The sequence below is a fragment of the Hydra vulgaris genome, chromosome 08 (assembly GCF_038396675.1).
Source record: "Hydra vulgaris chromosome 08, alternate assembly HydraT2T_AEP".
NCBI lineage: Eukaryota > Metazoa > Cnidaria > Hydrozoa > Anthoathecata > Hydridae > Hydra > Hydra vulgaris.
The window spans coordinates 3,457,032-3,476,362 of NC_088927.1; the positions used below are offsets into that span (position 1 = coordinate 3,457,032).

Sequence of the window (19,331 nt, forward strand, 5' to 3'; positions counted from 1 at the left end):
CCAATACCTTTGTCCAACAATGTTCGTCTCACGAGCTCTCTGCTAACGTTTGGATTATTTTTTGACTCGTCGAAGATTTGTGCTAGCTTTTTGTAGCTAAGTCTGGGGTTTTCTCTGCTCATTCTGAATTTACCACTTTTATCACGGTTGCTGAGTTTGGATAGTCTCCCAGTACGTGGCATGTCGGAGATGTCCTTGGTAAGTTCCCAGGTTTTGATGGTTTTTCTAACGCAATATTCAGAAACGTGAAGTATTTTGCCTATTTGAACGTTTGTGTGATTTTTGTCCTCGCCATACCAATAACTTGCAATTGAAATTAATTTGAAATTTACAATATTTCAAGTTGATTTTTAATGAATTAAAAGCTGCCTGATGATGCTGTGGTGAATTTTTTGATTGTGAGCTACTCATTTTAACTTTATTTAAAAATATTATATATTTATATATAATATAACATATATATATATATATATATATGTGTGTGTGTATATATATATATATATATATATATATATATATATATATATATATATATATATATATATATATATATATATATATATATATATTTATATATGTATATATATATATATATATATATATATATATTTTATATATATATATATATATATATATATATATATATATATATATATATATATATATATATATATATATGTTCTTGAGCAAATTTATTATATAAATATATAATGAATTTGCTCAAGAACATTGAGCACATATATTTCTGATGAGTCTTTATTGATAAAACACAGTGTAAAATTAAAAAAAGTTTGATTAGTGATTTTCTACTAATTTATTATTGCTCTGTTCTTTTGAAATTTAATTTTTAGATTCATCAGAAATGAATGATCAAATTAATAAAACTTCAATTTATACCAAAAATTAAATTACAGGAAGTTGCAAATGTTTTAACTACTGTAAATTTTCACACATTAGTGGAATTTGCTGACACTATTATAAAAAGAATTCTTTAGAAATGATTACTTATGCTATTTTTTTAAATGTTTTTTTAAAAAGGGTAGTTAATGTAAATATTATTTGAACTCATTTATTTTTATAGTTTTTTAGGAGAAACTTATTTTCGTGCCTACATTTAGAAATTAATTCCGATCTTTTGTTTAATAAGCATTCTTGATTTGCATGTGTAATTATTTCAAATTTTTCTTGTAGGCATAGTATGCATTTTTTGGAAATATTGTTATATGCAGGCGCTGTTTTAAGGATAGACCAATTCAGTATAAAATCATCAATATTTTTTTCTTTTAATTCCCATATATATTTTGACAGCATGGTGTCTTTTGAATACTTTTTATTCTTGAAAGATTGCTTATGATTGGCAAAACGTTTTTTCCATTTACCCTCTGTTATGCCAATATATTGTTTATCAGGTCTTAGAGGAAACAACACATTTATATAACACATTTTTTGATAAACAACTTCCACTCATTGGACAATTGATTTTTTGTTTACAATTACAATTTTCTGTAGTTTTTTCATTTAGGATTTCTTTTTTGTTTAACAAAGCCTTATTGTGACCTTTTATAATTCTTTCCATATTTTTTGTGCTAACTGTAGCTAATTTTAATTGTATTTCGATTAAAAATTTTATGTAATTTATTAGATCGCGGGAAATGCTTATCGACCAATTTTAAAAACACTTTTCCTATGATAGTAGAAGCATTTTTGCTATATGAGGGGGGGGGGGGGGTTGAACCAAATTACATTTATAGTTATATTTCGCTTTTTTGTATTCTTTTTTTCAGGGTCAAATTTTAGTTCAAAATTTTCAAAACCACTTTTTTTTAGGGCATCTTCAAATATTCGTTTAGAGGAATTGAATACATTTTCATTTGAGGAGTTTTAGTTTAGTCTGTTATTAATTGAAATCGGGATTTGTTTTAGAACTTGGGGTGGATGGTTAGAGTTAATGTTAATATATAATTAATATAATTAATAATAATTAAGTTAATATAATTTTTAATCGAAATACAATTAAACTTTCCTTAAAACAGCGCCTGCATATAACAATATTTCCAAAAAATGCATACTATGCCTACAAGAAAAATTTGAAATAATTACACATGCAAATCAAGAATGCTTATTAAACAAAAGATCGGAATTAATTTCTAAATGTAGGCACGAAAATAAGTTTCTCCTAAAAAACTATAAAAATAAATGAGTTCAAATAATATTTACATTAACTACCCTTTTTAAAAAAACATTTAAAAAAATAGCATAAGTAATCATTTCTAAAGAATTCTTTTTATAATAGTGTCAGCAAATTCCACTAATGTGTGAAAATTTACAGTAGTTAAAACATTTGCAACTTCCTGTAATTTAATTTTTGGTATAAATTGAAGTTTTATTAATTCGATCATCCATTTCTGATGAATCTTTGTAGATAAAACACAGTGTCAAATGGAAAAAATTGTTAAGTGATTTTCTACTAATATATAATTGCTCTGTTCTTTTAAGAACATTGAGCACTCTATTGTGTAGAATACTAGTTGTTTAAATATATATATTTATGTAATATATATATATATAATATATATATATATATATATATATATATATATATATATATATATATATATATATATATATATATATATATATATATATATGTATATATATATATATATTTATATATATATATATATATATAATATATATATATAATATATATATATATATTATAAATGTATGTATATATATATATAGTTCTATAGATTGTTGCATTTGGAAGTACGGAAGGAAAAAAATGATTCTTATGCCAACAAATACATCACTTTTAATTACTTTTGACTTACATCCAACATTTGCGTGTTGTCAGAAAGTAAAAACCATTAATTTAATTACAAATTAATAGTTTAAAAAAACCGCAAAAAGGCAAATTTAATTGACCAGAATGTTTTTAAAAACATTCTGGATATTTTTAAAACATTCTGAATATTTTTAATAATACAAACAATGTTTTTATTTTTATTTTTCTTAATAAAATGTTTTTATTTTTATTTTTTTTACTGTAAATCATGCACAGATTGTTGCTACATCGACTGACAAATAGCCTGACTCGCAACAGAGTGCTGCTACATAGACTATCTTATAGCCTAACTCGCAAGGGAGCGCTGCTACATTGACTTAGGGTTTGGTTAGGGCAGGCAGTGTATCAAGTAACAGAAAAAAAAATTCCGCGGAATTCCCAATGGGCTTAAAACTCCCAAAAGTCAATGACCTTTTTTTTTTAAAGTGTTTTTTTGAGTTTTATAGGACCTTTTCTAGAAAATTCCCAACATTTTCTAGAACAACAACAATAAAAATTCCCAATACGGCAAAAACGCGGTATAAAATTTATTTCTGGTTAATGCCCTGATATATATATATATATATATATATATATATATATATATATATATATATATATATATATATATATATATATATATATATATATTAAATATATATATATATATATATATATATATATATATATATATATATATATATATATATATATATATATGTATATACCAATTTTTCAACATCCATTTGTAAATATTTTTTAGGATCTATATATTTACCTGTTGGAGGAGTGACTGAGACAGACATGTTTAAGGTTTATGAAAAAGGTCCTGCTGGACCTTATCTTTCTGTAAATTTGGATCATCAAGTTTTTGAAGATGGAGAAATATTATCTTTTGAAGGCCATGTAGTTGCTTTGGGAGAGATAACATTTGTTGTGAGTTTTCCTAAATTTACTTTTTTATTAAGTTGTTGAAATATTTTATAAAAAGAAAAATTATTACGAAGACTGTTTTAAACACATTAAAACTTCATGATGCGATATTTAATTACAAGCAATAGTTTTAGCCTAATTACAGATACAATGTATTATGATGCTGTAGTATTACAAGCAATATTATTATCTTATACTGTTATAGAGCAAAACCAGGTCAAACCAATCACAATATTTTTTGGATCACTTTTCTGAAAATTTAAATAAAACCGGAACAAATGGTAATTTAAAAAAATATTTAAACTTCAGTAAAAAGAGAATTCCTCTACTCAAAATGTCAAAATAATTTCATCAAGTCATTTTTCATCCATTTTATTTATACAAAAATTTAAATGAGAATCGTAAGTACTTTTATATGCTATCATAACTATTTGGGAACCAAAACTAATTCAAATATAATTTAAACCCCCTCAATTTTTTTTTTACCCCCTTTTCTTGCAGAAAATTCAATTTTAATACAGTTTATATAATTTTTTTCTTTTTATAGTTTAAAGTTAGGTGAAAAAGTAGAAAAACAAAAAATCAATCTTTTTTCATAAAACATAACATTTGCTTAACAAATTATTTTAAGTCTCATCCTTTTTCTGTGACAGTTCCTACTCCAAAAGTTCTCATTTGTCTAGTTTTTTTTCTCAAATATCAGTTCTTTGGAATTTGCTTTCTTCATCTTGCTTTCCTGATTCATATAACATGCAACATTTTAAGTTGTCTGTTAATTGTTATCTTGCTCTATAAACTTCATCTTTTCTAATAGTTACTGATAAATAAATAATAGTTACTGATATTGAATAAAATAATAGTTACTGATATAGAGCGTATAAGTATGGGTCAAAATACAAATGAACTTTGGTTTAATTTTCGAAAGCGTTATAACTGCTTCAAAAGCTTGTGATGTTCTAAAAAAAATTAAAAAATTAACATGACCATTAAAGTTGACAAGTGATCATTACACTAAAGTATTTCAGGGCTACCTTTTGTGAACCCAGATTGAACCCTGCATTGAAGTATGGGAGAGCAAGAGAAATTGAAGCAACAGTTTTTTGAAGTTATGAAATCTTTTTATCAAAATTTAACTGTAAATGAATGTGGATTATTTTCAGATGTTAAAACACCTTATGATATAATTGTCCAATGTTGGTGTTGTGCACAAGCTTTGAAATAAGATATCCATTTTCTATTAACCATACAATACCACAAAATCCTAATATAACTCTTTCTTATATTAAAAAAGGTTTGAATAAAAGGTTTGTCATTAACAAAAGCATAAATATTGTACCTACATATAAACCTATATATTTATAAATAAAAATAGGTTTAAATGGGAACTACTAAGATGATCAATTGTTATTTTATGGACAGATCATGGGTATATAATTGATGATATTGTATTTAATGAAGCTGGTTGAGTATAAAAGTTGATTTATTTAAGTACAACAATGATCATTACTTATAAATTGTCTTAGTGGATTTTTTCTATGACTGATCGGAATATTTAATTGTAAAATAATCTGTGTTCTAAACCGTAAAATCCTTCTGATTTAAACAAGACATTTTATGCTTATATATACATATACATATATATGCATAAATGTCTTGTTTAACCCTAAACCTAACCCAATACACGGGTTTTGATTGTATCTCTGTTTTTATGACTAGGCAACTCATTCTATTATCTCCTGATGAGGTTACAGCTCTAAAACTCAGTTTTATGGTTCTGAGGCCGACTAGTAGTCAGTTTTCCTGAACTCTGTGGTAGCTCTCAGAGAAGCTGATTCCATCAACAGCTGAAAATATCAGAGTACTAACAGTGTCATGTTGCGCATGGATGGTGTCCCTGTTTGTACTTTTGGTGTACATTGTCAAGGCCACATTTGGAACCCTTTGTTACAGCAAAGGGTTTATTAATAGTAATGAGGCAATTGCTTGGGCTATTAAACAGTGTAATGAGTACTGTCTATGCTTTGAGCCAAGTTCTTTAACAAATTTTAAATTGAATAAAGTACCAAAAACTATAAAACACAAAACACCATCGTCATCACTAAGTTCTCTAAACCTATCATTCACTAATATTCGTGGTCTTCGAAGTACCTTTTCTTCTGTTGAGTCTTATCTTTTGCAAAGTTCATCAGACCTACTTGCTCTTTGTGAGACTAATTCAAGTTGAGTTGTCTCATCTTGTGATCTTTGTGTTGATGGTTATCTTTCTTTAATTCGTAAAGACTCCAATAGTCACATGCTTGGCCTTGGCATTTACATTCGTGAGAATTTGCCCATTTTTCGGGAAATTAGGTTTGAATCAACAGACTATTCTTTTACGTACTTTTGTTTAGCACCTCTCTTTTGTCTTTCTCTTTGTTCTATATTATCTCCTTTATCTCAAGACTGCACTCTTTTTTTCATGTTATTTCTGATCATATTGACGAAGCCCTTTCTCTTTATCCATCAGCCAGCATTGTTGTTGTTGGTGACTTTAATGCTCATCACACTGAATGGCTTTGCTCTAGTGTCAGTGACTCTGCAGGCATTAAAGCCCACAACTTTTTCTTTTCTCAATCCCTAACTCAAGCAGTCAACTTTTCAACTCACTTTCCAGAGTGCTCAGTTTCTCCACGTTTACTCTTGAGTGCTTCTGATCACGGTTTGATCTCTCTAAAACAATTATCTCATAATTCTTCATCATATGAATCCCCTTATCATCGTATCTCTTTCAACTACCTTGAAGCTGAATGACTGGGACTCTTTTCGTGATTTTCTTTAAGATGGCCCTTGGGTAGAAATCTTTTGTCTTCCTGCTGACAAATGCGCTTCTTACATAACTTTGTGGATTCAGGCTGGCATGGAATCTTTTATTCCCTCTTGACGATTCTGTTCATTACTGTTAGAAACCATTGTAAAAAGGTTTAATTAACGCCAAATCCCGCTATATTCAGGTCATGAAATCTTGTATTTCATCACAAAAATTAGGCTCTCATGACTTCTGGAGAATCTTTATTAGTATCAATAATAAAAGCAAATCTGCTATTCCACCTCTCTTGTATGGTTCAGACTTTGTCACCTCACCTTAAGACAAAGCTGAATTGTTTGCTAAGAACTTTTTTATCAATATCATCTCTTGATTCCACTAGTTGTGATCTACCTGATTTAGCCGTCAAACAGGTTGATCCATGGCTTGACATTCGTATTACTCCAGCTTCTGTATCTAAAGTGAATTCTTGCTTAGACTCATCTACAGCTTTTGGTCCAGACAACATATAGTCTTGCAGAAGTGTTCTCCGGAGCTGTTGTCTATACTTTCAAAACTTTTTAACAAGTGCCTATCAGAGTCTTGTTTTCCAGCCTGCTGGAAAGCAGCATCTGTTATCCCTATTTTCATAAATTATGGAGAGCAATCTGATTCATATAACTATTGTCCCATTACTCTTCTTCCTATCATAAGCAAGGTTTTGGAATCTTTAATTAACAAACACTTAATTTCTCATCTTGAATCTAATAACTTACTTTCTGATCATCAATATGTATTTCAATCTTCTCATTCTACAGCTGATTTGCTAACAGTAATAACCAATAGGTTTTATCATGTATTAGATAAAGGTGGAGGGGTTAAGGCCATGTTCTTAACATTTCTAAAGCTTTTGATAAAGTTTGGCATGCTGGTCTTCTACATAAGCTTTTTTCTTACGGTGTATTTGGTAACATCTTTAAGATTATTGAATCCTTCCTTTCCTAACATAGTATAAAATTGCCCTTTATGGACAGCACTCTTCTTTATATTCTGCAACTTCGTGGCTTCCTCAAGGTATAAGTTTTTGCCCTATACTCTTTTTAATTTACATTAACAATCCTCCAGATATTCTGACATCTTAGGTGGCATTGTTCGCTTATGATACTACTATTTATTCTTGTCATGATAAGAAGCCAACACTCTCTGTTTGCTTGGACGGGAGCTTGAAAAGAATTTCACTACTGCTACAGCATGGGGCTCACAGTGGCTGGTAAACTTAATTCAGATAAAATTCAATTTTTTTCAGCCAATCATTATCGCAATAGTTTAGATCTTCCTATATTTATAAACGGTAATGTACTTGATGAGTCATGTATCCTTCATTTATTCTCGTGTTACTCGTCATTCAATTAAGTCTCTTCCTTATTTTATGACTTGTTTTTAAGTGCCCCAAAAAGTTTTATTAGTCTAGTTTTTTTCTTCAAACATCAGTTCTTTGGAATTCACTTCCTTTATCTTGCTTTTCTGATTCATATAATTTGCAATCTTTCAAGTTGCCTGTTTATCTTTAACCTGCTTTACAATCTTTTCTCATCCAGTAACTTCCAACTCTAATATTAGTTGCTTGCAGACTTGTTGGAAGCAAAGATTTTTTTTTAAATTAAAAAGGAAAAAAAATATATATATATATAAATATATAAATATAAATATATATTAATATATATATGATATATATATTATATATATATTATAATATATATATATATATATATACGTATATATATTTATATATATATATATATATATATATATATATATATATATATATATATATATATATATATATATATATATATATATATTTGTTAATAAAATAAACAAATAGATGCAAGTAATGGTTTAAAAATATTTAGGCAAAAAAAATACTCAAAATCAAAATGTTTATGCCATGAATGACAGTAAAAAGCAGTAATAATGTTAAACATGTATTTATTGAAATGGCATGGTGGTGTCAGGTGTTCCTTACAAGTACTTTAAAAAAGGTGTGTTCCTTACAAGTACTTTAAAAAAAAATATTTTTTTACAGTCATTACTTATGTTAAAAAAAGATATTTTTCTCTTTTAAGTTTGAATTTTTTAAATAAAAGCTGGCTTTAAATTGCACACAATAAAAAAATCTGATGAAGTATTGAAAGGGTAATACATTTTTAATGATTCAAAAAGTTTTTATACTGCTTATGGCCCCTTAAATGTGGATTCTAGATATTTTATCACTAATTCGCAACTGAGTATATAGATATATACCCTTCTAAATTTGTTTCAGGTCTTTTTTTTGCGCAATTTTATAACTTTGCTGGAACTGGTGAATTGAAATAAACTGTTAACTCTAAAAAATCTGTTGATGTAAAAAATGACAATGTATTTGGGATTTTTAAATCTTTAAAATTCAACCATGATAATTAACAATTTATTTTAACCAAAGTTGAACAGTATAGAAATAATTTTGTGTTAACAGAACATTTTTTCCATTCTATTCATCTTTGAACAGAATGAAAAAAATGTAAAAACATTTTTTTTTTCAAAAAAAAAATTTTGTAAAAATGTATTATGCGATTTAATAGATACAAATATGATTGACTTTAAATTTAGTTTGTTTTATAAATTTTGTCTACCTAATGTTTCTAAAATATACCTGCAGAAAAATGGAAAACTGAAACAAATAAAGAATAAAAAGAAATTCTTTTCTGTTTATTTATTTATTATTATTTTTTTATGTTAATTTTCTTCCTCAAGTCCGAGAAGGCCACTATAGACAAGGAGGCTACTTGTGTGGTTATAAGCTTCTCTCAACTTATAATTCCAAAACACCAATTTTGATGAATAAGGCCGCTGCACAAAAAAACAAGTTGAGCATGGTAATACCAGGGACATGGTGGGGATCAAACTTGGAACCTCTTGCTTATGAACTGAGGGCTCTACCACTACACCACTACTGCATCATATTATATTCATATTTTTATGATTTTTTTTGTTCTGAACCAAAACTTATTAAATTATTTTTCATTGTAAACTTTACAAGAATAAAATATAAAAATAAAATACAAGCATTATTACATACATACTACAGCATAACATAAATATCTACTGTAACATGTCCACACATATATACGTATCTTCTGTAATATGTCAACACATATATACGTATCTACTTCAATATGTCAACACTTATATACAAATCTACTGCAATATGTCAATATTGGATATTGCAGTAGATTATCATATCTACTGCAATATGCCAAATAATAATAGTTTGCACTTAGTTCTTTGTGCTTTAATTTTGAAATCATGAAACAAATTTTTACCAATTTTCTTTAGGTTTTAGAACTTTTTTGCATTGATCCAAATCTTCTAGTTGATTATTCGACAAAATCCTGCATTATTAATGGAAATCAAAATCCATATTTTTATAATAGTTCTAGTATAAAAAAAGATCTTTCTGGTGGATTTATGGAGTTTTCATTTTTGGGTTATTCCGCGACTTTAAATACAGATTTAAGAGTTTTATTTGTTTATTCAGTTAATGCAACTATGTATGGTAAGACTTTTTAGGCATATTCATTGTTAAATTAAATATATTTTTAGGCTTGCATATTCATTGTTAAATTAACTATATTTTTTAGGCTTGCATATTCATTGTTAAATTAACTATATTTTTTAGGCTTGCATATTCATTGTTAAATTAACTATATTTTTTAGGCTTGCATATTCATTGTTAAATTAACTATATTTTTAGGCTTGCATATTCATTGTTAAATTAACTATATTTTTAGGCTTGCATATTCATTGTTAAATTAACTATATTTTTAGGCTTGCATATTCATTGTTAAATTAACTTTATTTTTTTCAACTATGTTTGGTAAGACTTGCGTATTCATAGTTAAATTATTTAAATTGTTTAATTATCATCATTCATAATTTTTAATAATCATTATGAAAAAATTTTGATTTTCTGAAAAAAGAATGATTTAAAGCAACAAAATTTGTAAAACATTTTGTTTACTCTTTTGGCATCTAAAATAAATATATTTGTATTATTTGTCAACTTCTATATAATCAAAATGATAAAATAGTAGCAGAAGTCATTATGTTTACATCACAAAACTATATATTTTCTGAAAGCAAAATAAATATACAATATACATTTAAAAAAAGAATTTAAATATCAATAAAAAACGACAACAATTGTTTTGCTATTTTTGCCTGCTATTTTCAAAAAAAGAAATTTTTTTAAAGAGAAAATTTGAATCAATTTCAAAAGCTGTTAATCAAGACTTAATAATTTTTAAAAGTTTTTATAACAAGGAAAATAGTTGCAAATAAAACGTTTAAAAAAAACATTTTTTTTGTGTACATCAACATCACAAGTGTAGCACAATTGTAGCACAAGTGTGCCACAATTGAATAAAGCATTGAACTTATGTGCAATATAAGTATAAGAGCACATTTTCACGCATAGGTGTTCATGGTGTTTTCACGCATAGGTGTTTGTTCCTTCTTTATGTTTTATATTGGATGTTTTTTATTTTTAAATATAGACAAAGAAACAGTTTGACCTTAATTTTCTTTAGCATCATTAGTATCAAGTTTGTTTGAATCATAAGATGCAGCCTTTGTTTGTTGTGGTGTGTCAAGTGTTGTCATGTGGCAAGTCTTTAAAGCAACTGTCAACTTATTTCTATTACATTGTCATTTAAATTAGGTCTTTAAAAGCACCCAATATAACAGCTAGTCTTAAACTCTAAAACAGCCAACTAATTAGTTTTGATTAATACTTTTGTCCCTCATTTTTTGATTTATTACTACAAGATCATTATTGACTTTTTTTGACACAAAAGAGTTAACCTGGTTGTTAGGACCTTGTTTTGGTTGATATCATGGTTTGCTGTTTGTTTTTTTTAATTTATTTTTCAGAAAGAAAGTATAGTATAGAATTTTCAGGAAAAGAAAATTAAAAAAATTAAGTATTTTTTTACATCTTAGATAGTTTAGCCTTTTTTTCTAGACCATTGGCAGTTTTAACGTCAGGTTTTTGTAACAGTTATATCATAAACAACTGTAACAAAGAATTTTACTAATTTTGGTCAATTTTTATAAATTTGGTCAATTTGATAAATTTGGGCAATTTTTATATATTTGGTCAATTTTTATAAATTTGGTCAATTTTTATAAATTTGGTCAATTTTTATAAATTTGGTCAATTTTTAAAAATTTGGTCAATTTTTATAAATTTGGTTAAGTTGTCTTAACCAAGTTGTCTTAAGTTGTCTTAAGTTGTCTTAAGTTGTCTTTGGTTAAGTTGTCTTAAGTTGGTTAACTTGTCTTACTTGTTTTGATTTACTGTATTTAATTAGATAATTTTAAAATTTTAGTCTTTTTTTTTAATTTTTGTTACAATCCTCTTTCTATCCTTTATTTCCAAAGCAAAAATAAACAAGGCACGGAGAAACAAGTTGAGTACAGTGAGATCATGGTGAAACATGATACCATGGTGAAAATGAACTCAAAATATATACAAAATTTCACTTTAAATCCAGCATCAGAATTATATCCAAGTTATATTACAGCCCATTACTAACAGCCAAAAAAAATAAATAAAAGATACCAAACAAGTTATCTAAGCATTCCCTGCATTTCTCAAAAATTTGGTTCCTTCTGTAAATATAGATTAATTTTTATTCAGTTTATAACATTGTATTTATAACATTGTATAACACAACACAACTGTCTTTTAGTTAATCATTGTCTTTCATGAGCTTATGATATTATCATTGATTATTGCTTGTTGCTTAGTAACAGTCTTTAATTAATTGCATCAAAATGCTATATTTTTCAGACTTTTCAATTTTCAACTGCTTTTTACTCTCTCCCACCCCCTTGTCACAGCCTTGTAACTCTTTTAGTAATGTATGAGTCGTCACAGTACCACTAACCCCTCCTCCCCCTAAAGCGTTGTGTAATTTATGAATGACCCCTATACAACTTGGTTGTTTTATTTATAAATATAAAATTTAAATCAAATTTGATTGTGTTCTGGGTAATAAATTTTTTAATTTTTTTTCTAAATTATTCAGATTTTCCTAATAATTGTTCATACCCAGAATTAACAGATTCAATTACTTTCATTGTAATGCAACATTGTTATGTAACTAACATGAAATGTGCAAGAGATAGTAGTGCAGTGTTAGGGTGCTTTTCTTTTCTGCCAGTCTTGAGATCAAACTCCCTGAGCACATTGTGCTAAAATTGTTACTCCCTAAAACATATTAGATTTTTTTTGTATCTATGTATAATTTTATTACTATATGTATTATTCATTTATATGTATATAAATTTTATTTTTTATAAAACTAGGAAATCAAGTATTTCATCTACCAAAAAATATGACTTTCAATGTATCAGCTGGACAGGTTATAGGCTGGTTATCATCTGGAACAACATCTGGAGTGCTTGGGAGATATGATCAAATTGACCAAACACGTTATCCCACTGTTTATTTTAAACGTATTAATAATGTCACTGTTGGAGATACTATTAGTAAAGCACTGGTTACATCATCTGAGCTTTATGAGCATATGTTGCAGATGCACATTGAAGTTAAAGCAAGATACAGAGTTTCAATTGGTACACTTATATATATAATTTTTGAAATTGTATTTAAACTTTTGTGATTGCTATTATAATATTTTGTTAATATAGTTAGTTGTGAGTGAGTCCCTACACTCTAAGAATATATCAGAAATCATTCAATTTAATTAAAAATATCATGTTGAAGTTGGTATGTGCATTCATTTTAAAGAGGTTGAATCAATAATACTATAATAATCAATTAAATACTGAAATGTAAAAATAAGTAAATATTATAGTGGCTATTACAATAAATAAGATCATTACAAATAATTTACAATAAAGCTAATGTAAAAAAATTTCTAAAAAAATTTACAAAAACACAAAACTGGGTTGATGCTGTTTAAAATTTTAGTTATAAATTATTTTTTATTATTATTTATATTTTTGGTTATTTATATTTTTATTAGATTACATCTTAGTATGTAGGCTAAATTAGATAACATTGCAAGACACATTTTATTGCTTTAATTTTTTTCTGGTTATGGTATGTTGTTATAAAAAAACATTTTCTCGTTAAATGTATTTTCTCGTTATAGTATGTTGTTATAAAAAAACATTTTTTTGTTAAAATATATTTTCTCGTTATAGTATGTTGTTATAAAAAAATATTTTCTCGTTAAAATATACTTTCTCATTATAGTATGTTGTTATAAAAAACATTTGATTTAATTATTATATATTGTTGAAATTTTATTTTTACCGTGCAATATTTCTCAAAATCTTTCTGAAGTAAAGTTGTTTATTGAGTTTATAGTTTTAACCTAAAAATATTTAATTAATCATTATGATATCATAACAATTTTGTAGCATTTTTTGTCATGAGGAGAATTAGAACCCATCTAAACTTATATAAAAAAAAAGAGAGTGTTAAAACCCATCTAAGATTATATAAAAAACAAGAACAGAGTGTTGAAACCCATCTAAGATAATATAAAAATTAGATATGTATGATATTCGAATATTAAGATCCAATAGGTCTAAAAATATAAACAAACACTTAAAAAAAAAAATTTCCTGTATAACATAGATAGTAACTACACCTAGACTTTTTAAAATTAACCTAAAACGTCATAAAACGGTCAAACAACCTAATGTTTTCACAAACCCAAACTAAAACCATATAAAAAGTCTAAATCTTTGTATACTGAGCTATTTACTAATTATTGAGGGTTGTCATTATGGTGCAGTGCTTATCATTATATGCTTGTCATTATGGTGCAGTGCTCTGATAACGGTAAAAATAGTTGTGAAAATAGCAAGCATTGGGTTATTTTGTGCTGTTTTATTCGTTTTATGTTAGTGCGTATTAGTAGGAGACATTTACATATAAAAATGGGAGGTAGAAAGCATTGTAGTGCAGAAAAATAAGAACTGATCCGAAAGTTGATATCAGCAGGGAAATCTTGTAGAGAAGTTCATCGTTTAGTTGAGTGTTCCAATAAAATGATATGAAATGCCATAAAATTTCAAGAAAAGCCTGAAACACGTATTCGAAAACGTTCTATTTCAACATTGCTGGTCAATCGCTTATTCCGACAGGCTAAAAAGGAATATTTTTAAACAGCTACCAAGCTGAAAAAAGACTTAAATATTGATGCAACAGTACAAACAGTTCAGAGTTGTCTGCGAGTTAATGGATTAAAAGCCTGTAGCCCCAGAAAAGTTCCACTTCTAATTTCAGACATGTTGTAAAGTGTAATGCGTTTACTAAGAAACACTCAAATTGGCCACTCGAAAAATGGAGGAATGTTTTATGGACAGACGAAAGTAAGATTGTGCTTTATGGTGGAAAAGGCTCTCAGGCGTATGTCAGAAGACCGCCGAATGCAGAATACAATCCAAAATATACCATCAAAACTATCAAACATGAAGGTTGTAGTATAATGATATGGGCATACTTTTCTTATTACGGAGTAGGGCCCATTCATCACATTACAACTATTATGGACCAACACGATTATTTTGATATACTGGATAAAGTGATGTTGCCGTATGCAGACTATGAAATGCCCTTATGGAGTGGCCAGCACAGTCGCCACAACCCAATCGAAAATTTGTGGGCTGATGTAAAGGAGGTGGTTGCTGCTGCTAAACCCACCACGAAAGAGTTACTTTGGAACGTAGTTAAGGAGACATAAAGCGAAATTCCGCTAAAGCGATGTCAGGACTTGGTTAACTTGATGCCAAGACGTTGTGTAGCCGTTGTTGCCAATAAAGGTCATGCTACAAAATACTAATATGTTAAGAAAAAACTAATGTTTATTGTAAAATGTTTAAAACAATTCATCTCATAATATTTCCTTATTTTAAAGTACAAATTAAAGCTGTAGTGCTATTATTTTTTTCGTGTTTTATTTGATTTTTTTTGAATTTTTGTTTAATAAATGAATACTGTATATTAAAACTTGTATATTTTGTTTTTTATAAAAATTATAAGCCATTTTACTTTTAAATATGTATTTAAAAGATTTTCAAACTATCAAAAATAGTAAAAAATTCTAATTTCAACCAATTTTTGGTGGTGGTGCTATTTTATTTTTTGTAGCTGTATATATTATTACACATACAAATTTTGGCATGCATTTGAATAATTTATTTGAATAGATTGGAGAAATATCTTTCTGCACATGTTGTAAATTTGATCACAAATGAATTAATTATATAGGGCATACTTTTTTTACCTCACAACACAGATGTTCCCATAGCAACTCATTTGGGTTGAGGTCTGGTGATTGTGGCAGCCATAACACAACTTTGAGTTCTCCACAAGCTTTTTTTTGCAAATAGTTTGTACAGTATTTAGATGTGTGTTTTGGGTCATTATCCTGTTGAATGCCATACCCGTGCCTAATTAGACACATGGTATGGCATTTCTACATAGTATCTTATGGTATCCATTTTTATTCATCCATTTTTTTTCAAGAACTTTATTTACTTTCACAAGTTTACCAATCTGAAGCAACCCTACACCATTCCACCACATTTGATAGTAGGCTGTATACACTGTGGATGCAATTTCTCAGTGGCTGTTTGTCTCACTTACATCTGTCACTTTGTTTCAAAAACAATGAATTTAGATTTGACATGTCCACAACACATTTTGCAAGTCTATTTCTGTTCAACTTTTTATTAATTGCTTTTAAATTAAGTTTTCAAATAGCTACTCTACCATTCAAGCCAACACTTTTCAAGCAATGTTTTTGGGCTGTTAATCGACTATTTCAGTTACATGAGACTATAATTGACTTGTCTTCAGCCTTTGATGTTTTGCAGGGTTGTCCACTTCTTTTTCTATCTTTATTTGTATGAATACATTTAAACCAACAAATAGTATCACTCACTATTGATAGCAGTTTTTTCAACAAATTTTGAATATATCTGGTAGAACGACCATTATTTGCCAAAGTGACAATTGCAGAACTTCCTTTGAGTGATCAATTGTATTTCTTTGACATTTCATAATGTATTTTCTAACTTTTTAGTATCAAAAAATAATCAAAATGTATATTTATATATAGGAAATTAAAAAATAATCTTAAATATAATTCATCAATAAAAAATACTTATTAAACTAATTTATTAATTCAGTTTATTTTATTACTCTTCAAAAAGTTCAATAAAATTGACTTTTAAAAAAAAAAATATTTTGCATCAAGTATGTTTGAGCAAGTTTATAATAGAAAAATAAAGAAAACAAATATTTTGCATTATTTATTTTAAAAACACGTAAGTATGTTATATATATATATATATATATATATATATATATATATATATATATATATATATATATCAGGGACGCACCCAGACCTGTTTGAGTACCGCTGGAACAGTATAGGCCCAAAAATTATTTTTATTTTTTAAATTTTCTTTCGCTTTTTTATTAAAAATAGATAAACAAATTTTCGGTTTTAAATGCAGTAATACATAAATAATTCTCAGTTTATTTTAGATACCTCTTCTTTTTTTCAGTCAATAAAATGAATTTAAAAGAAATAGCTTTTTTACGTAATTATGTGGCGTAACTGTTCTTCGGTTACTAAATAAGTGTTAGTTTTATAAAAATGAAAGTCGTTATGAAACTTAATTTTAAAAACTTGTTACAAAATTTTATAACAATGGAATGTATAAAAAATGTGCTTTTTCGAAAGATAGAACGAATTTAAAATATCCATTCATATTTTATTGCAGTTAAGAGCTGCTTTTGATAATAAATAAACAAAAGTAAAAAATTTCTGTCTTACTATCTACTTGCGCAATTTTAATTTTTAAATGAATAAACTTTTGATCTTTAGTTTGCTATTTTAGTTTATGGGAGGAAAACGAAAATACAAAACGTAAACTTTTTCAGAAAGTTTTCTTTTTGACTTTTAAAATTATAAAAATAACGATTACAATAACTTAATAAAAGTTTTATTAAGATCTATTTAAAATAACCTATAGTAAATGTAACTTATTTATTAAATTATACTTAATAAATAAAAAATATTATATAATTTTTAAATTTAATGTCTTTTAAAATATAATATGTTTTTTAATCAAAAAAATATACCATTTTTTAAATTATGTTTACCGTAATTATCTCTTATTTAATTATCTTTAATTTAAAAGGTGCCTTAAAATCAATTTAAAAGTTAACCTTTTATAAAACTTAAATAAACAGATTTGCTAATATTTAAATCAAAATTTTAAATTAAAATAATAGTAAATACGTTCAAATATCAAATGTTTTTTGTTCTAATAATTATTTGTAAATAAGACGTAAAACTATTTTGTTAATTTTACAAATATTATGCAATTTAATATGTGTAAATATATTATGTAATGTAAATAATAATATATATGTATATATATATATATATATATTATTATTATTACTATAATAAAACTACATAAGCTGCCTAATTAAGCAACACTAATAATTATATATGAATCTGTATTTGCCAAATGGCATACAAATAATTTAGAAATACAATAGCACATATTTATTATGATTGCCTTTAAGAAATATATTTAAGTATTATCTTCAATTATATTCTTCTATAAGAAAAGTGCTCATAGGAAGTCCCATAGGAAAAGAACTGTTCCACTAGAAGAAAAATCACTGGAAGATAACAGCAGGATACTGCTTAAAATCCAAATTGTTGGTTGCTGTCTGTTCCTGGGAGAATGGGGAGACAAGAATGCATAAGCAAATTGAGAAAGAAGTAATAATTTTATTGCAAAAGAAATTAAAATTTCCGCATTTATCAATTCAAGTAATACAGGCAAAATTGGATCAAGTGCTGAAGAAGTACGATAAATGTGTAAAACAAAGAAAATAGGACTCATTATATGAAAGCTGCTACTTCAAAAACTATTCAATTATCCAAAAGAAGAAAAATGTTCTTGAAGCCTATTTCAAAAACAGTAACAGCTGCAACCAAATTAGTAACATCTTCAAAATTATCAACCAGCAAAGCAGCAACCATTTGTTGACAGTTATCTCAAGATGGGATCAACATTCACTGTCTAGTATATTCAGATCAACTATTAAAGATCTATATCTTATTTTTTTATTTATTTTATTTGCAGTATAATATTATTTCCACTAAGATTTATAATATTCTACAGGCAGGAGTTCAAGAAGATCGTAATGACCTTATCACGAAGCCCTTAACAAAATTCTATTTTCTTCTTCAATAAAAACATCTATATACTATATAAAACAAATATATACCGAGAATATATAATCACAAAATATATCATAAATTTAATACTCTACATACTTCAGAAATGAAACTTCAAATAAAACATAACAAATCGATATGCCATATAGCAACTAAAAATGTTTTTTTTAAAATAAAAAAAACCTGATTGAAAAAATGATTTTTTTAATAGATTGCTTAAAAAAGGAATAGGTTAATTTAGATGAAAAACAAAATTAGGCCGCACTATTTCATTCCAGAGAAAAGGTACACGATAAAGATATGCAAAATTTAGCTTATTTATTATTGCAAAAAGGTTTTTCTAAAATGCTATTATTACGTAGGTTATATTTGTTTCGGGGTTTAATTTTGTAAAGGTTTACAAAAACATCAGGGGACATAAATTTTTTACATT

At 26.8% G+C, this 19,331-nt stretch overlaps 1 protein-coding gene across 2 annotated transcripts in view; it reads left to right on the forward strand.

Annotated features, from left to right (window-relative positions):
- Nucleotides 1–19,331, forward strand: part of LOC100211692 (uncharacterized) — a 177,419-nt gene that overhangs the window by 31,873 nt on the left and 126,215 nt on the right. For both annotated transcript variants that reach the window (XM_065802295.1, XM_065802296.1), the window contains exons 6-8: nucleotides 3,591–3,763; nucleotides 9,918–10,137; nucleotides 12,954–13,223. In XM_065802295.1, the coding sequence (XP_065658367.1) occupies nucleotides 3,591–3,763; nucleotides 9,918–10,137; nucleotides 12,954–13,223 (663 nt within the window). The remainder of the gene's footprint in view (nucleotides 1–3,590; nucleotides 3,764–9,917; nucleotides 10,138–12,953; nucleotides 13,224–19,331) is intronic.